The sequence below is a fragment of the Lissotriton helveticus genome, chromosome 10 (genome assembly GCF_964261635.1).
Source record: "Lissotriton helveticus chromosome 10, aLisHel1.1, whole genome shotgun sequence".
NCBI classification, from domain to species: Eukaryota; Metazoa; Chordata; class Amphibia; order Caudata; family Salamandridae; genus Lissotriton; species Lissotriton helveticus.
The window spans coordinates 634,678,743-634,702,828 of NC_136071.1; the positions used below are offsets into that span (position 1 = coordinate 634,678,743).

The 24,086-nt window shown below is 41.7% G+C and overlaps 1 protein-coding gene across 2 annotated transcripts in view; it reads right to left on the minus strand.

Annotated features, from left to right (window-relative positions):
- The window catches only part of SNX29 (sorting nexin 29), a 1,714,757-nt gene that overhangs the window by 348,785 nt on the left and 1,341,886 nt on the right, over nt 1-24,086 (minus strand). The window contains exon 21 of one of the 2 annotated variants that reach the window (XM_078663167.1): nt 18,552-19,235. The exons of the other annotated variant lie outside the window; for it this stretch is intronic. Coding sequence (XP_078519293.1) covers nt 19,202-19,235 — 34 coding nt within the window. The 3' untranslated portion in view covers nt 18,552-19,201. Of the gene's footprint in view, nt 1-18,551; nt 19,236-24,086 lie in introns of those variants that run through there. 2 annotated transcript variants of the gene reach the window in all.

The following is a 24,086-nucleotide window of genomic DNA, read 5'->3' on the forward strand; positions in this document are numbered from 1 at the left end:
CGGTTATCGCGCGCTTCCTCAATTTTGCGGACAGGGATCTGATACTGAGGGAAGCAAGGAAATTGGGAGAGATTCGATTGGAGAACACTAACATCATGATTTTCCCGGACTACAGCCAGGAGGTGCAGAAACAGAGACGCTCCTTCGACACGGTGAAGGCGAAACTCAGGACCCTGAACATCACCTACATGCTGCTCTTCCCGGCAAAACTTAAGGTTATATACAAAGAAAAATCAATATTCTTCAACCACCCTGACGATGCCTGGCAGTGGCTCGAGGAGAGACTGATATTAAATGGCAGAGAGGCGGCCGGGCGTGAGGAAATGGACAGGTCCCTAAGGGAGAAGACACATTGGGGACTGCCTAGACTGCAAAGACGGAAATCTAGACGGTTACATTCACGCACGCCCGGGACACCGTACCAGGCACGCACCTCGGCGGGAGTGAGGAGAGGACGATCGGAGTCTCCTGGGGAATCCTCCACGGCGGACTCCAGATTACAAGGTATTCGTAAGGAGATACGCTCGGAGCATCGGAAGCCGAGGAGGATGAGCGAGGAGAGAGACTGGGCTCGGTGCCTCCACTGGTGAAGGCGATACGCAACCTAGAGCAGGACTCCTCCGACAAGAATAGTGGGACCGATACGGTTACACAAGATTCACATTCATGAACAATGACGAAGTGGGTTACCGAAGACAGCGGCCGGGGTGACCTGAGGCACGCAAGTTGACACTGCCCCTTGTTTTTTATTTTCTAACAGTTTGTGTTTGGTTTGGCTTAGTTCCGTCTGGGCGCAGAGTCTGGACTAGTAACCTCACCACAATCTACTTTGGTGGGAAGGGTGAGGTGTAGTTGAACAGCGGGGGGGAAAGGGTGGGCGACAGACCGGCTCCCACTGAAAGCTCTGTCCTGTATGGGGATGAGTCTGGAAGGGGAGGGTGGTGGGGGGGGGCAAGGGGGTACGGTGTTATAACAAGTTGGGGGGGAGAAAAGTTGGGGGGGGGAACAGTGGGGGGAGAGCTACAGTCATACACTTCGACACACCGTTCCAGGCATCCACCACCGGTACAAACGGTTAATGAGAGTTACTCTCCCCAATGGCAGATACACCGCAACAGGATGACAGGGGAGTCACTATCTTAACGTGGAACGTGAACGGCCTGGGATCAAAAATTAAACGGGGACTGGTGAACGCATACCTTAAGAGAGCAGCACCGGATATCATTCTATTACAAGAGACACACCTTAGAGGGGATAAATGTGCGTTCATAGCGAGAGGTCGACATAAGGTCTTGGTACATGCAGGGTACACATCGGATTCCAGAGGGGTAGCGATCCTGATTAATAAATCATCCCCGTTCTGTACCACAAGCACATGGAGTGACCCCCAAGGAACATATGTGGGAGTGCAAGGGATGTGGAGAAGACATAGGTACACTATAATCTCGGTATATGCGCCCCCGAAACTCCAGTCCCGTACACTCAAGGCAATCACGTCCATTCTCTTGGATACGGCAGACACCATACAAATAGTGGGGGGCGACTTCAATGATGTAATGTCTGAAGAGCAAGATCGTACAGGGCAAACACGTAGAGGGGGGACACAGACAACACTGTCACAGCAGATGACAAACATAGGACTCACTGACATATGGCGGTGGCGACACCCTACACAGACCGCCTACTCATTCTACTCCGGGGCACATAGGGTCTTTTCGAGACTCGATTATATATTCGTAGCGAGGCAATACCTAACGGCAGGTGATGTGGTGGAATACAAAGCGAGGGGAATCTCGGACCACTCGCCCCTATACGCAAAGGTGGGAGGGGTGAGGGGGAGGGGGGTGCAGAATGGCGTTTGGCGGCTTGGGATCTTCAGACTCCGGAGATTGCATGTGGCATCAGGGCGGACATTAAGGTGTATGTAGCTGAGAATGAAGGAACAGTCGCCTCAGGGACTACCTTCTGGGAGGCGATGAAACCGGTTCTACGGGATAGAATACAGAGGAGGTTGGGGGAGGAGCGACGGAAACAACAAGCCGAGGTAGCGGACCTGGAAGCCACAATTCTGAACTTGGAAGAGGAGTATCAGGCACGCAAGGACGCAGAGACTCTGCGACAACTGCTTGATACTCAAAGGAAATACTGAGAGGTAGTTTCTAACGAGGCGCGGACACAGTCTCTGGCAACCCTACATCGTCTATACGATGTGGGGGATAAATCTGGTAGGCTCCTGGCGTGGTTGAGTAGAAAAGAAAGGGCGGCAAGGTGGGTGGAACAAATCAAGTCGGTGGAAGGGGGACTGGTGAGTACTGATGAAGAGATAGCGGAGGCATTTGTGTCACAATACGAACGCTTCTATGCAGCCAAAGACTTGGGGAACACCGAGGTGGCGTTGCAATATATGGGACTGACGGAGGTACCCACACTGTCCTCCGAAACTTGCACAGCTCTGGAAGCGGATATCACGTTAGACGAGATATCAGAAGCTATAACCAAACTAAAAACGGGTAAAGCGCCGGGGCCAAACGGGTTCCCAGCGGAATTCTTTGAACGAACAACTGATCTCTTGACGAGACATCTTAAAACCCTCTTCACCGAATCATACCAGGAGGGGATCCTTCCACCGGACCTCGCACTGGCCACCATTGTGCCGATTTATAAGGAGGGCAAACCAAAGGATGACTGTGCCTCCTACCGCCCCATTTCCCTCCTTAATATGGAGGTGAAGATTATAGCAACTATCTTAGCTAACCGCCTGAGATCGGTAATCCCAGACCTCGTACACATGGATCAGTCGGGGTTTCTGCCGGATAGAGCAACCAAGTTAAACCTCAGGCGCACACACAATTGGCTGCAAGAAGTCAAGGGAAGGAGGGAACGCCACTGGTTTCTTTCCCTCGACGCAGAAAAAGCGTTCGATGCGGTGCACTGGCCCTTTCTCATGGCGGCGTTACAAAGGTTTGGCCTCGGCCCAAAATTCCAGGGGTGGATACAGCTCCTATACACTGCACCGAGAGCGCGAGTGCGGGTGAATGGGAGACTGTCCCGCGATTTCCGAGTTGAAAAGGGTACGCGCCAGGGGTGCCCGTTATCCCCCCTTCTATTCACGCTAACCATCGAAATCCTGGCAGCGAAGATAAGACAGAATCCAGATATTTCTGGCTTCTCACGAGAGGCCTCAGCTGCAGCGCATGAAAAAATATCACTCTATGCCGATGATGTGCTACTGTACATCACTAAGCCCGAAACTACGGTACCGGAGTTGTTTAGGGAATTGGACAGTTTTGGAGCAAGGGCGGGCCACACCATAAATTGGCATAAGTCAGTTATCTATGATCCACAGGGGATGGAGAGATGGGGGAACTTACCTGAGCAACTGGTCCACACCGCCGAAGGATTTCAGTACTTGGGTATTTATATTACCCTAGACAGGAAACTTTCATTCAGTAAAAACATAGAGCGGATAATGGGTGATGCGGTGGTGGACATGAATAGGTGGAAGCAACTGCTGCTCACCCTACTGGGTCGGGCGGCAATGTACAAAATGATTACCCTCCCTAAATTCCTATATGCGCTTCAAAATGAATACTACCCACTCCCGGCCACGACGATACCTAAAATCCATGCGGACCTTCGTGCCTTCTTATGGTTAGGAAAACAACCGCGGATAGCCCTGCAGACGCTCCAGCGCCACCAATACAGTGGGGGGATCTCGCTTCCCAACCTGGAGGCCTACTATTGGGCGGAACACCTGACTCCGATAAACGATTGGATCCACACCCCGGCGGAACACCCAACGTACGCGCTAGAAAGGTACAAAATGACACCCAAAAACATACTGTACTATCTCTATGGTGGTACGGCGAGGGCGTCGCTCCTACCGGCGACGGTAATCACACTGAGAGCCTGGACCAAGGCCACAAAACGTATGGGATGGGAGGGGAGACCCACCCAACAGACGCCGCTATGGTACTGTCAATGGTTAAAAGAACTCAATAAGTTGCGGGGCTTCCAAAGGTGGGATGACATAGGCATATCAAGCATTGGGGACGTAATCTCCAGGGGAGAATTGAAGTCCTTCCAGGCACTTCAGACGGAGTTTGGGCTGCACCACTCACAAATCTTCAAACACACACAGCTGAGACATGCTTGGAGGGCCCAAAATAACATGCTCACTGAGATACCGGAATATGCGCCATTAGAGGGCAGACTCCTTCAGGAACAGATAATGGGTCAGGCGGTTTCCCTCACATACAAAACTCTGACTAATAACATGCTAGGCGACTTGACAAAACTTAGGGGCGTATGGGAAGCGGAAGTGGGGGAAATGGAACATCTGGACTGGGAGATCGTCCTAATGCATCCCCGGGAAGTGGCGATCAAATCAAGGCTGCGCTTCATTCAGTTAAATGTGCTCCACAGAACTTATTTCGATAGGGTACGACTCCTTAAAATGGGGAAAATAAACGACCCGGCGTGCCTTAGGTGCCGCCAACAAGGGGATTTCTACCACACCATATGGGCCTGCGACAGAATACAAACCTATTGGACACACATTTTCACTGAGCTGGGGGAAATCCTAGGGGTGGAACTATCACAGGAGCCTAAGCTGGCCCTACTGGGCATGACGAACGAGGTGGACCTGCCGCGCCCACTGCTTATTTTCCTGGTGCTAGCACTGGTGGTAGCTAAAAGGGACATCACGAAATACTGGGGGGGCCACAGAGACACCAGACATTGAGGAATGGAGACGGGGTTTAGACCTCTACATGGCTGCAGAAAGAGTGACCTATAAAGCAAGGGGCTGCCCCAAAAAGTTTCGAAAAGTATGGGCCAAATGGAGGCAATACCATGGATTAGAGGAGGGGCAGTGAGGCGGGACTCCCGGGGAGAGGGGGGGTTCGGGACCGCTACTGAAAGGTAGACAGACTGGAAAGGTAGACTGGAATTGGACAGACGATGCAGCCTCAAATGAGAACATTAGAGGGCTGGGGTGAAGTACGGGGAAACATGAAAACGAAGACATAAAGTTTCGTGCTGGGTGGTGCTGGGGTGGGGGGGGATGGGCTGCACACTATCATGCCTGTGTTGTTAGAGAAATGAACATGTATGCAGCCAGAGGTGTATGATGTGGCTAATTCCGTGACTGTAGAATTGAGTTCAGTTACAATGCAAAGTTGGGGGGGGGGGTGGGAAGGGGTTAAAAGTAAACGCAGAGGATCGACGGGATCTTGAATGCCTAAGCTGGTTCTTGAAGGTATAGCTTCAGCATATGGTTGACATTTGCCGCCCGACCTCCGGGGTGTGGGCTGAATGGCCGTGTGACACTATACTACCATTATGACGACCCCTAATGCGGTTAAGCTGACGTGCTCTTTGAAGGCTGGTATTTTCTGTGTTTCTGCAATAAAAAAAATAAAAAAAAAAAATAGGATGAATCCTTTAGATCTGGTGGCAAAGATTTTACAATAGGATTTAAAAAGAAGGCAAAGTACTTAGAAACATTTTCGAACAAACTGCTTTGGGCTGAAACATTGGGCCTCCCGGGTGGATTGCTCTTATCCTTATGCACCTTCGGGATCATGTAAATAGTGGGGAGGACTGGATGCTCTTGTTTTAAAAACCGGTATTCATCCCAACTTAAAAGATCTTTCTCTCTCCATCCAGATAATTTGTCATGGAATCTTTCTCATATTGTTTCATATTCACTCATTTAAATTTTAATCGTATGTTAATCCTCTTATAGCATTCGCATTTGGGGAAATCCCGTAGTATTTATGGCTACTTTGCTACTTCTGAGGCCTTTCTAAAGTGCTCTAGTGAAAAAAGTGACTATGTGCTGATATAAAGTGCAAATAACATATATATATATATATATATATATATATATATATATATATATATATATATATATATATCGACGCTCCAGAAACACCAGGACGATGCACTCACAGGCGGGTGCTTCTCAAAGTGGGGGTGCACCCACTCATTAAATCTCCGCTCCAATATCCGTACCATAGGACTTCAGTCCATCCGGAAAAAAGGCACTCGCGGGGGACAGTTTGGGTTGTTTTATTTCACCAGCAAACAGACACTTCATCAGCAACAGACGCGTTTCGGTAGTAAACCTTCATCTATGTTTACCGAAGCGCCATCTTGGTCACAGTTTTAAACACATGGTGGAATGAAATCAAGAAAGGACTCGAATAAATCAACAGGGTCCTAACGATAAATGAGCGCCATCTTAGAGTGTCTCAATAAACCTCCATAGAATTCATACTCCTTATAAAGCCCATGGATGGGCATAAGCTCTTTACAATCTATACAGTATATACAACAACAACAACAATAATGTGTGTGACCACAATTCCGCCCTAGATGGGCATGCACTCCATATCCTGTTTCCCCACCAGTGTCAAGCTGTAGCCATCAAATCATCTCGATCTCAAAGAAGAAAGAGGGAAAAAGGGGAATAACCAAGGAAAAAAGCCAAGGAGGTTAGAGGAAAAGAATAAGAGAGAAATTCTATTTACATAATGCACATCAATATATCAAGACATTATATACAGTATATACATTGCATGAGCATGTGGTCAAGGGTGTTTACATCACCTAGTTCTTAACTCAGTTCACCACAAGACCCATCCAACCTCATTTTACCAGGATCTCCGATATCACCCATAAGTCCTTACTCATTCCCCCAAATGTATAGCCAGTTCTTCACTGCTATTCAACCCTAGAGGGTGTTTCGTGTGCATGTCGATGATATACCTCGACTCCAGCCTGCGAAGTCTTAGCAATCTATCTCCCCCTCTCGGGTTACTGGGAACATGGTCCAGTCCAAAGTAACTGAGTAAATCCCTGTTGCGTTGATGGACTTTGTCAAAATGGCGCGCAACAGGGTATGCCTCATCCCCCTTGGCAATGGCCCGCATGTGTTCCAGTATTCTCATTTTCATGGGATTAATCGTGCTCCCCACATAACGCAGCCCAAATGGCAGGTTAAGCAATAAACACTGTAGGGAGTGGTGCAAGTAAGGAAGCTTATGATCTTTCTGCGGACTCCTGCATTGGGAATTTCGTAACTCAAAACTCGCTTGCTAATCTTGCAGGCTTTGCATTTCCCGCAAGGGAAAAAACCTTGCATGGGACCAAAGGCTGATTTAGATGCTGCAGAAAAATGGCTCTGCACCAGATCATTCTTTAAGGATCTCGCCCTTCTAAAAGTGATCAACGGATTAGAGGGCAGATCTGTTCTCAAAGCCTCATCGGTCTGCAATATATGCCAATTCCTTCTCAAAATCTTTTTTAGGTGCATGGCATTTTTCGAATAAGTGGTTACGAGGCGAAATTTGCCTCCATTTTTGGAGTCCTGCTCATCCCTGTCTTTGGTCTTTAGGAGATTTTCTCTTTTGAGTTTGTTAGCCCTTTCAAGGGCACTGCTCAAAATTTCCTGACTATATCCACGGACTCTGAAACGTTGCATGCTATTCTTGGCTACGTTCTGGAATTCTCTCTCATCTGAGCAATTACGTTTAATCCTTAGAAGTTCCCCATAGGGGATACTTCTAATGAGATTAGGGGGATGACTGCTTGATGCTTCTAACACTGAATTGCCCGCCGTAGGTTTACGATACAGTCGGGTTTTCAGTTCCCCTACATCTATATAGATGTTAATATCTAGATAATTCACAGATGTAGTGCTTACTTCACCCCAGAATTCCAGATTGATGTCGTTCCTATTAAGGACATCGATGTATTCCCTGGCTCTGTCTGGGGGTCCATTCCATATGATCAGTAAATCGTCTATGAAACGATACCACCATATCGTATATAGATGTAGGGGAACTGAAAACCCGACTGTATCGTAAACCTACGGCGGGCAATTCAGTGTTAGAAGCATCAAGCAGTCATCCCCCTAATCTCATTAGAAGTATCCCCTATGGGGGGGTGGTGGTCCCCGGGGCTGGGGGGGTCCTTCACGGACCCCCCTATTTTAAATATTAGTCCCCCGGGGAGGTGGCGCTCCTCGGGGCGTGTGGGGGGCTTGAGCCCCCCCACACAGGTTTTTTTTTATTTTTTTTTTATTTGAAGCCCCAGGGGTGGTGGTCCCCGGGGCTGCGGGGGGCCGTGAGCCCCCCGCATACTTAGTAATAAAGCCCCGGGGGTGGCGGTCCCAGGGGCTGCGGGGGGGCGTGTGCCCCCCGCTATCATAATTAGAAGACTCAAGGGTCCGGCGCAGGGGTATGCAGGTGCTATAACGGGTGCTTGGCAAAAGAGGCAGTGTGCCATGCCGCTATCCACCCTCCCCCTCCGAAACCCATGGCGCTTAGAATTGTAGCGCCCCCCAATAAACTCAGTTCCACTCTAATACGTCGGAATCTCAGAAACCTTTTAAAAAAATGTACCTTTTTCACACAAGTAACCCAGGTTAGGGTGGACCTTAGCGCGCCCACACCGCCGGGTTCTCCACATCACATTGGTCCTGACGAATGCCTGATTAATTACATCACATAGGCTGAAACATGTTGACCTGTTCACTACACTTAAGGATAACCTCGGACTTATAATCCTGGTCCTTTATCCTTTCACTGTTTTTACTCTGTCCAATTGGCAAAAACTAATAAAATGTATTGTTTGATCTAATTGCAACATTTTAATTCTTCACTTTCACGAACACAGAACCAGCTCTGCAGTAATGCTGGTGTCGCAGCACACTGGGGTTGCATTCGGTCACTCCCGGTGGGGCCCAATGATGAAGCATGTCACCAACTAGTGGTGAGTGAGGGCCTTCTTCAAAAACCTAACAAGGTTTCATTCATAATTGCCATAGACTGTGTACCAGTTTCACTTGCTGACAAATTAACTTTTTTGTCTTGCAGTCACTCTAGTTGTGACGCTCCTTTGTTGTTTTTGTATACACATATATATATACATATAAATATATATATATATACATATAAATATATATATATATATATATATATATATATATATATATATATATATATATATATATATCAATGCTCGAAGGTTTCCACCTTTGAGTAGCACGCGAACAGCAGCTTGGTTTATGTATAGGTGAGGACGGGGATCCACTCGTAGACGCCGCTCCGTACGGGATCTGCCCGACGCGTTTCGAAGCTCCATTTGCTTCTCTTCAGGGGCTTTAACGGAAGCGGTGTGCGCAACCGCCGACCCACTTCCCTATTTTTCCGATGTCCTTTCTGATGTCCTGCTGTACCTTTACGGGTCCAAAACATAATCGCGCTGCTACTCTATGGTTTTTACACCCGATTAGGTGATCGGAACGACTCCGTGAGTCCGGATCCTCAGATTTAAAGAAAATGTTACTAATTACTGCACATATGTATACCCCTCCACTGACATCAATAACATCAATGTGAACATATTTCTGAGTATATATAAACCACTTTATATCTGTTTTTCAAAAAAGTTACCCATTTTACCAGTTTCACAAATCCACAGATTTACCAACTGGATTTACAAATTCACTCACAAGCGCAGCTAAACCTTGCCTTCTAATTGGATACATTAAGATCCCACCCTTCCACATGTAAAACCACATCCAAAATCAGTTACCGCTCCAGTGAAGTCTCTAGAAGATGGATTGAGAAGCAGGAGTGCTGTACTTTTAGACAATGGCTGAAGCTACATCGTCCATCCAAGATGAGGATCCACAACCTCTTGAGGATGAAGAAGAAGACACACAACCTTGCAGAAAAGAAAGTGATGTGTGGAAGCACTTTACTATACCTTTTGGGGAAAGAAGGTATCAGCAAAATATGACAAGGGCACAATATGTGGTAAGCAGTTGTCCAGAAGCACTACAAAAAAAATATTCACATGGGACAAGTTCTATGTGAAAGCACCTAGAAACAATTCATGAGAGGATGTACAACCAGATGATGCGAGAGAAAGCAGGTGCAACAGGAGAGACAACCTCTACAGCAGCTGTGGGAAAACCATCTTCAGCTGCACTTCTTACAATACCAGCTGCCTATGAGGAACTGAGTGACATGGTTATTCACTGTGTGAAATGTCACATGTTAGTCTCTGTACAAAAAATGTCTTCTGTGGGTGCATTCTTGGATACAGTGAAGCATCGCTGTTAGCTTTTATTTTTGCATTCAAATACTACAAAATGTTTGTTGAAGAGTGAAGCCAGTTGCTTCTTTGCATTTCCCAATCCTTACCCTCTAAAAACTACCCTTTTAAAAAATGTAAAAAAACTGTTAAAAAAAACCTTCAAGAAAAAAAACGTTTTTTCTTTGAACCACCATTTACTCAAACAAAGAGCTAACTCTGTGTTTTTAATGTGTCACTGACTTTATCAGTGTGAGAGTGGGTGTATCAGTATGTGCATCAGTGTATGCCTAGGTGTGTTATTGTATGCATTAGTGAGTGCCTGGGTGTGTTAGTATATATATATATATATAAGCAAGTGTCTTAGTGTGTTAGCATTTGCATCAGTGTGTGCCTCAGTGTGTTATTGGATGCAATATGTCCTTGGGCTTGCATCTCAAAATCTAAAGTTATGGAACAGCACTGTAAGAACTAATTAGTACAGTAAATAACCCCAAAATGTTGTGACACTGATCTGCATAACATTTGTGAAACTGAAATATTTATTAGTTTTACAATTAATAGAATTACAAAAGTAACTTACACTTTCAACAATGTAGAAAGACATACTTCTAAGAATTAACTAGACATTTCTTATACTGTAAAGGTATATATTAATATAAATAAGCATTTCATTTTCCCTTTTTTACCATTCTCAGCTTCTTTACACATACACCGCAAATGATGTACTTTTTAAGGAGACATCATAGAACAGTGGGTAAAAAACAACCAAAGATTATAGGGAAAAAACTATCTCATTGTAAATAAGGAACAATGTGGATTGCACTCACCACAAATAAACTAATAAAGATACCACAACTTATTTAACTATTATTAACCATTATTACCTATTAACAAATATACTATTCTACACAATTTTTTCAAACACGCGCATGTATGTCTCTACAACAGCACACAAGAAAGTGATGTTTAGAACCACTTTACTGTACCTTCTGGAGAAAAGAAGGTAACAGCAAAATATGTGCAGTGTAATATTTGCGGCATACAGTTACCCAGAAGCACTGCCAAGAAGTATTCACATGGGACAAGTTCCAATTCAAAGCACTTAAAAGCAATTCATGTAAGGGTGTACAACTGTACAACTGAATAATGCATGAGAAACTAAGTACAGCTGAATATTCTACCAGTAGAGCACCCTTGGGGGAACGTTCATTGGGTGTGGTCATCAAAATACCAGCAGCCTGTGAATATTTGAGTGAGATGATTACTCACTGTGCAAAAAAACACGTTTATCGCTGTAAAAATGTCTGATGTAGCTCCATCTTCACTACTACTGTAGAATGTGTGAATGTCAGTATAGGTGTGTGAGCACATGTATGAGTACCTGTACAGGTGTGTTTGTGACACTTACATTAACTTAATAATAAATATATGTATAACTTTACAAGTATATTATCTAAACATATTACAATACAATTTGAGTTCAAAAAAAGGTTTATTGAAAAATATTAATATGATTACATAAAAAAACAATACTTCGTACAAGCAATCATGTGTTAATGCATAAGTGCAAAAAGGTATAATAACGAGTAATAATGATATACAATACACATTAGAATAATAAAAAGATATACAATTTAAACTAAACAATTAACAAACAAATATACCACAGCGTATTTAACTATTTAAAAATAAAGAAACACACTGAAACTTTAACTTTTACACTAAAAGCATCAAATCTGAAACACATTCATTCATACTGGCTTAATAAAATGACTATACTTTCAGTATACCAACTTCTCTTTCTCCTTTCCTGTTCACTGTAATTTTAGTTAATGTTCTCATCTAAGCTCCCTTCTATTTTCCCTTCTAGCATAGTCAAGAAGGTACACATTTTTTTCAGCTTACATATACTCACATTGTTTTATCTATATATAATGTTATATACTACAACCTAATTATCATATTTGTAAAAGCTCTTTGCTGGTCTCACCAGTTTAATTTCTATGTCTGGTAACATCTGGTTTAATTCCAAATCTCCAGTCAGAACTCCTACAAACCAGCTCCTCTCTAAGAAATATAGCAAGTACAATAGTTTCCCCTCACCATGTGCTCTTACTTATGCTGCTCTAGTTAACAAATCACAGCATTCCTTTCATCTTTGTTGTTCATCATATCTGAATGGTCAATATTTCTTTAACCCTTTCTATGCTTCCTGCGAAGAACCCCAATTTGGTTGGTTTTTCCACGAATATGCGAATCCTCCGTGACATTCAGCGCAGCCCTTCAGTGTACCTTCGTAGCCCAGTTTGTGGATTTACATGGGTCAGGGCACCTCTACTCTGACCTATTCATCTGTTTTACATGCTTCTTTTCAGCCCCTGGGACCGTTTTCCGACACATAACATGGCGGCCGCAACTTTTCTCTCAGGTTGCGGCCAGCCAATCAGGACCCTGCTCTAGTGTGTGGAGCCGCAAATCCACCACAAGATGTTCCACGGCGGGCCTGCGCCCCTTGATATACAAATTTGTATTTCTCTAAAACTACTGACTGGGACGGATTTACACCAAATCAAAAAAAGGCTTCTTTCTAGAGCAAGAGCTAGCTTTCTGCCAAATTTGGTGTAACTACGTATAGTGGTTCGGGCTGTAGTCGTATTCAAAATTCCTATGCAAATTAACATGGGGAAAATGCATTTTGGGACCACCCCTTTTTCTCGGCCCCCGCTTGCTGAAACACCTCAACATTTTCCAGACAGCAGTTGAAGTGAAAGGCGTACTAATTTTGAAAAATTTGTAAAGATTCTTCAAACTGTGCCAAAGTGATTGGCAAAACAAAAAGCGTTTTTCATAAGGAAACTAGGTCCTAACTATAACTACCTACTGGCAACTGCCAGGAGGTACTAAATAAATAAATGCATAAATAAATAAATATTATATATATATATATATATATATATATATATATATATATATATATATATATATATATATATATATATATATATATATATATATATATATATATATATATATATATGTTAAAGTGATGCTATAGTTAGGTGAAAATTTCAGGTTTGATTTCTCATTTTATACTAAAAAATACCCACTGACATTCACCAGCTAAAGTTATCACTAGTTACTACTATAACTCGTGCCTTAAGGAAACTATAACTTGCACAGCCGCCACACACAGTATTGTCATCAATAATGTTAATTAAAATGTTGCAGTGATATTATCAATGATGTCATAGATGTCATGTGTGATGTAATATGTGGGGAAATTAGCATTGCATGGGCAGTGCACAGAGGGGGTCGGCACAGGGCTCAGCCTGCAACCTAGCCCAGTGACCGACCTCCTGCCATCCAAGCAAAGCCACTTACTCATTTTAGTGTTTGCCTCAGCTTGAGCTTTTTGTTAACACTGCTTAAGACACACAAATTAGAAGGGATTCGTCAGTCAGGCACAAAAAAAGCAGTTCATTACAGCACTTTAAATGCCCTGTGGGGCATTGGGGTACAAAAGGGGGTGGTGATGGACGGAGCATCTGAACCAATCAAACACTCACACCCAGTCAAAAGATCTGGGTTTGATCCATCACCGTGGGGCATTGGGGTATTGACAATGACACTGTCTGGGCAGCTCCTAAATCCTTAAAGCACCATAAGAAGTCATCCCTATTGTATGTATTAGTTCCAACTTCGCACGTAATCCAGGCAGCTGCAATATTTATCTTACACAGTGTTTCCCTTGCAAAGACATATTTTGATTTGCCTATACATTTTAATCCAATGGACAGATCTACCAGAAACATGGCAACTTAATCCACCAAGCTTTTGGTTTGTCAAGTTTCACAAAGCCTCATCTACACACCCCAAAAAATTGTGGGGTTAAAAAAAGGAAGTAATTTCACATTTTAGCTCTCATGGAAAAATTTGCTCACATCTACAGCCCAAAGAGCTGAATCAATTTATACCAAACGATGCATGAATGTTGAAGTTTACTGATATTGCAATCGTTATTTCATTTGGTGTAAATCCGTTCAGATTCTGAGCTGGCTTTATAGGTTTAACAATTTAGTATATCCCCGCCATTTTAAATAACGAGTTGTAACTGTCAGAATCTGTTAGACTTACCTACTATATCTTGTGTAGTAGCAACACAGACTTGCAGCAGTTGCTTGTTTTCCTAGTCCACTTCCAAGTTCACAACCCCAAGTGAAACAACACTAAGGAGTCGACAATCCGACAAGAAAAGGGGAGTGAAATGAAGAAAGGAAAAAGGAAGACCAAAAGGTTGTCACAAGGATTTATTCATCTATTTAGAAATATTCACAGGCTAAATGGAATCCTTTGTCTCTTCTGATTACTTCTGTTAAGGCAGGTAAGTTTTCCTGAAACTAAAATGTTTTAAAACTCTATTGAATAACTCCCACCTGGTGCTCTAATGTTCCCCACTGTTTTTGATTACACTTTTTGCTGCTTAATTCATGTCACTAAATAAAACCGAAAATATATCATTAAACTTTTTTTAAAACAAGTGATAATTTTGAATATTATGTGTTAAATGAAAAAAAGCAATTACAATCTAATTGCACCTTAAACCAGGGAAATATAACATCTATAAGTTATGAGACAATTTCAAATATGTTCTTTCAAAATTGTTCCATCACGCTGTTGAATCCTCCAACTACTAATTTAGTGAAATGTTTGTTCAACAATTAAACACAGCACATTATCTTGTTTTCCAAATAATTGTACCAAAATTACAAAGGAAATCTTTCTTTCTAAATTAGTTAATAGATTAAATCCGTACACTGTACATTTTATTTCCCTTCTACTTAGTAAAAAATAAATGAGTTTTTGTCTTTGACCCCAGGGTCCTAAAAATGTTTTTTCGGTCAAGAAGAATATAGAAAATCATACAAGTTTATTTTAATTACTTTCTGCTCTTAAGGCATTGCACTCACGTTACCTTATACACAGCATTTCAGATTTATCTGACCTACAAATTAACTTTTTTGTTTGTTTTTTCTTTCCTTTCTCTTAAGTCTTTTGCTTCGAGGAATGATGTGTGCAAAATTTGTAATCAAGAGTAGAAACAGAAAATACAGGCACTGAAGAACGAGGACGGAGAACCGACAATATGCCACATCACAAGAAAAACCAGTGGGGCCCCTGCAAGATATGCTGAAGGGGCCACTCACACCAGTAGGGTCTAAGGGGGCCCCCTCTAGTATTGGTAAGCCTGGTGCCCGACACAATGTGGGGGCCATGGGGGTCTTTGTTACGCCCCTGGAAAAAACCTGTTTACCAAGTAACAGGCGTGTTCTGCAGACGCGCAATATGAAGATGTCATAGAGAATCATGCCTGGGCCTTCTAAGTTATCTGAGAACTCTCACAGACAACTGTGTGGAAAGAGTTGAGTTCAATTGCGCTTAGCTCACTAGTTAATTTGACACCTTAGTGTTTGTCCGCACCACTAGAGCACACACACAGAACCTTTGTTGAAAATGTAAAGAAGCCTCATAATGGCTTGTTAACAATGTAATTCACATTTAGAATTTTTTACGGCTTGGTTAGGGTTGAAATATTTATATTTTTTCTGCCATCTTCAAACTCGTGAGCTGACTCTGACCCACAAGTTTAGCACTGTAAATATCAAAATTTCAACAGCCAATGGTTGGGAGCCCAAACCCAAAGGTGACGAACCCCAGGGTATTGATGAGGCTGTCCAGACACATGGAAATTACAAGACAGTCCTAAAAAGAAAAGCTCCTAAAATGGTATGCAACACACGAGTTGGAGGCAGCTGGTGTTGAGGGTGCTCTATACAGGAGCAGCCTTCCACTTAAACTTGGGAACTACCCAGAGTTCTCTGCAAATATATATATATATATATATATATATATATATAAAATAAAATGTTGCCTTGCTGCATCTACGAGAAATGGACTTTAGATTGGTGGATTGTTTGTCGACAGAATATCTACTCGTACAGGGTTGGGTTTAGCACTTGTTTTTTCTACTGTAACAATGCTTTTTAATATAAAAAACCCTCTCTTAGTTTGCACACTCTATGCAATTTTGAGGTGAGATTACAACACCTCCTGCAGATTACCTGATCAGGAACATATCTAAAATACTGTTTGTATTCTTATAACAGTGTAAGAGAGAGGAGTGGCTATCACTACACGGAGGAGTTTAAAGAAATACTGTATAAACAGAATAGCCCTAGGCAGGTACCGGTTTTTTAGATGCCTAGCACTGGAATGGCAGGAGAACAGCCTTTTCACATCTGGCTCCTGGCAGCCCTACCGATCTGTCAGTGTATTGACCACCAATAATGTAAAATATATTTAGACTGGGCATTGGTTCTGATCAAAGGAGTGTTACTCTTTCACCTTATTCCACAGGGTGTTTGGATGTACCTTTACCCCTTCCACTGCAGTGCATGAGGGGTATACATATTTTCAAAGTACACTCAATCACATATTTGTTTTTTGGTTTCCTACATGCTATACACAAATCATTTTGTTAATTTTTATTGTGGCGAGTATTTTTAAGTGTTTTAGTTAGTGCTTTATTGTGAACCTGACCCTGGAAGGCTATCTGTTGTTCTTTACACCAGAGTGGCCTGACCCCAAAATGGCTGCCAGGATAGTCTAAAATTTGTGAAACATAGGGTGCAAACAACTTTTCAGAATGCAAGAGTTTGCTTCTGACCTGCTGCAGCACTGAAGCTGCCATTCAACCTGCCGGAGAGTTTTTTTTTTATCCTACCTTTGGGCCAATCATAGCAAGCAATGACAAAGTCAGTGGACCCAGCTTGTAAATTAAAGACATCTTAGACTAAGTAAACGAGAATGCATTTGCAACCACTCCCCTTGGCCATGACACAAATATAAAAATGGTGAGTTCAGTTTAGTAAATAAATGTAATAAAATGTGGTTGAATATAACTAAATGACAGAGGCTGGAAAGCGAGTATGAAAGAATATTGTGATGAAAAGCCTGACTTATAATAAAGAAAACTAGTAAGAAATCTTCACAATAATGCATCATATTTTTTTTAATATCTGAAAACTAAAACATTAACTAGTGTTGATGTCTGTAATGAAATCTCAAATACTTATATGTTGATACTGTTTATTTGTATTTACTGTTGATCAAAGTCACATATATTAAGGCAGCAGTATAAGTGGTGAGTCATATATTTCATAAATTATCTGAGCCCAGCTGTACTAATATCAATAATAGCAATTACCAAATAACGATTTTTTTTGTTATTCGCTATTTTGTAATCGCTATTACTAAAGTTATATATATGGCCTGATTTTGTAATTAGCGATCTGTAGAGGGCTGGAACTAGACCTACCGCATGAATACCCGATATCCCCCCTCCCTCAGCGCCTTGAGACCCTCACGGTGAGTGGTGCGCTTCACAAATCCCTGATTGATTGATTGAATATTAATGAGGTAGGTCACAAATTCATTCCTTAACCCCTTCCATGCTGCAGCAATTTTCCCCCTGTGCTGCAAAATCGCGATTGGATGGGTTTATGACGGCCCCCAGCCATCATCAGCACACGAGCACCGTAGTGCATGACGGATGGGGGCCGTCATCAGCATGCAAGGGGTTAAAGGGGAAGGCGTTACAATGGGACCCCTTTCCGTTTGTGAATGAGTTAACACCAACTTTGAGTTGGTGGTAAATTACGAATGCTTTGTGACCGCATTTAGGTAACAAAACATTAGTATATACCGTTCAGATTCCCTATTTGGAAGGGATGCTCTCAACACGCCCCTTCCAAATAGTGATTCTGTTTTTGGTTGCAAACCCAAACTGCGATTTCCTAAAATCGCAGTTTGATGTTTGTACATTTGAAAAGAATTTTTTCAGCCGTAAACGGACCAATTTTGTGAATCGGGCCAATTGTGACCAAACAAATGCTTTGTACACATGGGCCATAATTAATTAATGGCAAACTCTATTTCCAGCATCATAAACCCTATGCAATCAGTTACTCACATCAGCACTACCACATTGAGAATGGTGTTACTGACAAACATGCATTTCAAATATAAGATATTAGGTACATATATGTGATGCAGTGAAGAAGCGCCTAAAAGACAATTGACAATATGAAGTTAGGAGAAATATCTTGCTGCTTTTCGCTGCAACGCACTACAGTGAATAGTTGCATTGCATTTTATATAAATGTTCCTTTAACATTTCAAACATATTGTAAAATAAAATAATGCAAAGTAAGATTTGATCATGAAGAGCCACAGCTTGACAGTCAATAAACCATTATCAATGAAAGTGTACAACTCTCATGACAATGAGAAATCAAATAATAATATTTTTTTATTTTCATTTTAAGGACAGGAAACATCTTTGCTGAATAAGGAAAGTGAAAGCATTCTGTCTTCACTTGAAATGTCAACCCAAATTTTTATTATTTGTAAGTGGTTACAATGTGTACCAGTTTCATTGCTAACGGCATAGTACTTTTTCAGTTCTGGAACAATACTTCGTAAGTCTTTTTCCTTGTAAAAGTGTAGGACAAGGAATGTTAGAGGGTCTTGCCTTGAGTGTGCAGAGCCCTTCATCAAACCATTTGTATGTGGTTAATTAATCTGCGTCTTGTAGACTGACATTTGGTATTCTGTTGGTCGTCAGATACCAAGGAGTGGGAGCCCACTACTTTAAACAGTACGCAGATGGTTTTGAAGTCTGTTCAAGCTAGTTCAGGACTATCATCGCTTAGGTGATCTGATATGATATTTTCATCAAAAAGATTAAACAGGTGGTTGATTTTGCAGTTGCTGCAGTGTTCAAACTTTGAGGGGTTTCCTGTTCAGATCCTTTTGTTTAGGGATGAAATTACATAAGTGAGGACTAGATTGATATGTTGTGGCAGAAGCAGCAAATTGATGATCCAATGAGGTGGAATTCCTTGTTGAAATTACCATCTTTTCCTGCACTGATTTCGGGAATGAAGAAAAGTTTTGCACTGAATATAGGCCTCCATGTTTTTCTGAAATTCCTTCTGATGCCGAAAGGAATACAGTGGTTGGTCCGAAGTCACTTAAACTGAATGGCAGTGCAGTGTCTTGGGCTGAAAAACAGGAAATCATTCTTATACAAAGCCATTTCTGGCCTCTGTCCATTATACAGATTTAGAAGCATCTATTTCATCACCATACATTTACAGCTCACATCGTAGCTACAAAATATCTGCATAAGCCGGACATTGTTTAAAAGGATTGGAGGTAAAGATGAGCTCTCAGGCACCCAATGTATGCAACTGATAATGACAGAGATGAGAGCTTGACCTGGTGCGTGTGAGTAGTTTTGAATGGGCACATCTATAAAACGTATAGAAAATTTAATCTATAACGCAAAGTAAAGCCAATCTGCTTCTCTGCTAAATCAGTGCTTTCAAGACTAAAAATGATAACATTAATTTATATCCCAAATCTATTTAGCCAAATAAAAAACATGAGAGCATGCAAACCCTGCATAAAAGCCCACCAATAATGTCCTTATTACAATCCAGGTGGACCTTCTCTAGCCACCTGTAATAAAGAAATGATGCCACTGCTTAACTGTAATAATTTATTGCAGTTGATTTCTGATGTCAAAATGCCTATTGCAAGAGCCAGCAGTATAAACAATGAAAACGAAAACATGTTTTTGTAAAAAGAAAAAGTGATGGCAGAAAGGTCATATTTATGCAAACATGTTTACTTTTTCCACACTACAGATAGATAATCTACATGTTCCTACACAATGTGATCCACAGAATTTTAACCTGACTTCTATTAAAATGATTCAAATATCTTTTTGAAAAAATGTATAACTTTTTTAGTGTGTTTAATTTTGCAATATAGATTCTGCTTAGATTCTTCCACTCTGACATTAACATAAAAGAGCATAACACCAAGGCATGACTCAGTTTTTTAGAAAGGTGAACCTGTGAGCATGTATAATATAGAGGTTAAAGTACCACATGCCATACATTGAGAGGATATTACAAGTCAAATTAAAGTTCCATGACTATATACATGTACTCCGCCTTTGCTTTGTTCCTGTATATGTTTGTGGAACTTTTCCATTACTTGCAATAATTATAAAATAATTGGGAGTACTTTATCCCATATATAGTTTCATTAATATACTCAACAATAAGTTCACATACCTTGAATCTGTATAATGTTGCAATATATTAATACAATCTATACCTACACTGACGTTACAAACAGATGACATCATTCATTATGCAGTTAAAGAGAGAAAGAAACAGAAAAAGGGAGGAATCAAATAGAAAGTCTAATATACTCTAATTGTTAGCAATACAGAAAATCACCATGATTCAAATCCATTAACAACTAGTTACTGGGTCAGCAATTCATACCATCAGAGCCTGGGGCTATACAACTTTGCTCAGTCAGACAGGTATTTCCATACCTCTACAAATGTTTTTATAGACCCAGTTCTCGCCGCATAGAAACTCTCACACAGCTACACCCGTTTGATCTTATTTAGCTATCGAGCAAATTAGGTACCTCAATGAATCTCCATTTCGGTAATATTAATGACCTAGCAATCAACAAAGAGACAAATACAAATCGTTGTTGCCGTACAGTGATACCAATAGATTGAGAGCTCATTCCAAATAAGGCCCTGTAGGAATCTCGCTGTAGAGTAAGCTGGGGCTTTTGACAAATAAATCTGAAAACCTGAACCCAAAAGTAATAGAGACAAGGACAGGTAAAACATATAACCAGTCACCATTAGCTTTCGCACACCTGAAGCATGCCGCTGAGGATGCAGGGTACATCTTATGGATAAGGTGTGGGATACGATACAATGTCCACTTGCTAAATAGAGACATTCTTCTATGATTTGTAGCACACATAGCATTACAACAGATCTTTTAGTAAAATCTACAGTGGTCCTGATTGATCTTATAAATTATATTGGCTGCAATAGTATTTAAAAGAGGAGGTATAACCTGTTCGTCTAATGTCTGGCGTAGCAAACTAAACCAATTGCCTATGCCTTTAAGAATAGACTTTGCTTATGCTTATGCTTTGCGGTAATGGGCAAGATTCTTGTGTGCTCCCATTCAAAATGTTACTGACTTGTATGTACCTGAACTATAAATTAGGAGCTATTTCTGTGTGGTTATTGACTAGCTGCTTCCATTATATTACTGATCCAGATTGTATGAAATGTTTAAGCTTGGGACAATCACCCCTTGTTCAGTTGGATATAATAGATGTATTTAGCTGTAGATCTAGTCGGCAGAAGTCCCTTAGACATAAAGTAAGTGAAGCTGGGTACTTTGAACTCATGCCATACTTTATCAAATCTATTATCTAAAATGTGGAGCCAGATTAATCCTAAGGCACTGGCTGAAACATGTCGACCGATAACGGACTTAGGAGGTCGTAACTCACCACCAAAACATCCTCTTGCCTTATTTTTAACCGCTGACGGCGGCCCAGTCATAAATAATTTAATTTACCCTCGGGTACTGGGACCCGCTCCAAGCCGTTTTAACTGTCATGTCACTAACACCCAACACTGCACTCTCAGTAACATACCAGCTCCGCTGTAATCAGGCGTTGAAGCACACCTGGGACACATTAGGTGTCACTGGGTGGGCCCGATGATAAAGCATGCCACCAACTAGGTTGGTGGGTGAGGGCTTCATGAACACACCTACAAGGTGTCCACTGACAAAACTAGTCAGAGTCCGAACCATAAAGTCATATAGTGCTAGTCTTCCTTGTTGATACAAGTACTCACATAGGCATCTACTGGACTGATCACAAATGTCTTCTTAAATTTCCAAGGCTCAAATTCACCTACACCAAAGTACATGGCAATTAGAACCACCACCGACGTCGTAGTACAATCACCAGAGTGATAAGGAAAAACTAAGAATCATTTAAAGCAACTATTCCAGGAATATCTAATTAGATGAAAGAGTCAAATAGGTTATCACTCACCTTAATGTATACTGCCTTCTCCTTGGAGAATAAGAACGGTAAAGGCTCAAAGCTCCTGGTTTCACCCGTGTAAGGCAAATCGATCGATCCAATTTGAACCAAATACAGTTCAGGAAATTAGCCAATTAAAAGAATAATCACCAAGTGGTAGTCTAGCTGTTAGGAGACTTACCAAGTGCCACTCACAAGTCAGCAGTATACCAAGAAATGGTGATCAATTCGCCTCTGTGCTTAGCCTCCTATAAATCAATCGCCAGAGGAATTGAAGGTTACCTCTGTCACCCACAACATCATAACGTCAGGCATCATATGAAAACACTGTCAGCTGTTGGCGTTTTAATTGCACTACTCTCCGGAGCGAGAGAAGAAAGACTGTATGTGGTCCAACAACCAGTTATTCCTACCTTATCATGGTTTTCCAATTTTTAATATTTAAAGAAATTTCAGAGGGAAAATTATATAAAAGAGAGAATTATATGAAAAAGAAGAGGGAATTATTTCTAAAATCAGAAAAAAAAGCAGACAGCACACATGCGTGGAGGTCGAACAATACCCCTGCAATCTTTCAAATCACAACATTCAATGCGAACTTCTATCCTTTTCAATTCGCTAGACAGAAGAATGATGGTCGAAATGTACAAGTATTGGTAATGGATATAACCGTCCCATATTTCAAATTGAATTACTTTGCCTCGAATAAAGGCTTTCAAAGCGCCCCACATAGAAAAGGAGGAGGCAGGAGGCGGTACCACTGTGTCTTTCCAAAAATGTATCTAGTGCCATGCCCATATTTGCAACCCAAGTTCCATCAGTAATCAGAGACTTGTAAAAGAACAATCTGTGGTGGTGCATGCTAGAATCTTCTATTATAAGCTCAATAATGGAAACTGAGTGGTCAGAAAAAGCATTAGCTAACATATATGCCTTGCACTTGGACAAAGAGAGCAATACTAAAAGGAAATTGATGCAAGAAGTCAAGTTAAAACACTTTGAAAAGCAAGTATAAGATTTATCATGTGGATATTCTCAGCCCTCAATGAATCTATTAAGGGGAGGTAACGTTTCATCCTTTTTAAAAAGTGAGCTGATTTTGGCTTGTTTTGTTTTTTATTGACTTGAGAGCAGTCAAACCTTGCTTTTGAATAATATTAAAATAACCCTCAAATACAATGCCCCCCTCAAATCCAAGGCAAAGTTGTATATTTCTTCTAGAGGGGTAATAATATCTTTGATAAAACCATAACTGCTTATAAAATTGACAAGCTGCTGCTGTATCAAGACTTGACACCCAAATCCATCTGGCCCCTGGGCCCCCTATCACCTGGTGCACTTTGCACTAATGCTCCTTGGATATTAATAAGGCCACCTGTTAGAAATATGGGTCTCTAGTTGGCAGAGGTAGGCACCATTGACAAAATAGGGACCTTTGCTTTTAATCTGGGTTAGGGGGATACAGATCTAAAATAACCTCTGCCCCCTCCACCCCCCTTGATAATTTGGCACACGCAGACAGGCTTATCTCAGAGCAAGTGTGTAAAGCATTTGTTAATACATACAGTAACACTACAAATGGACACCACACCAGTTTAGAAAAATAAGTAATCTTTATCTAACCCAAACATGAGCAAATGACAAGAAATCCACAACAAAGTAATACAAATAGGACTTTCAAATGGTAGAAATAGTTAAGTTCAAAGCAAATTGCAGATGCAACACTTTTCACACAAAGTACCTTGGATGCGTTGCGCACATAAACAAAAAGGATCGCAGGGAAGGTGATGTGTTGGTTCCCTACACTCAGGGACGGTGATAAATTGGTTCCTAACTGCTGCGCAGGGGAGGTGATGCTTGGTTCCTTACAGGAGAAGAGGTGATGGGTCGGATTGGTGCAGTGATCTAGGACTTCGGAGATTGGTGCACTCGATGTGGCGTGCATCGATTTTTCGGAT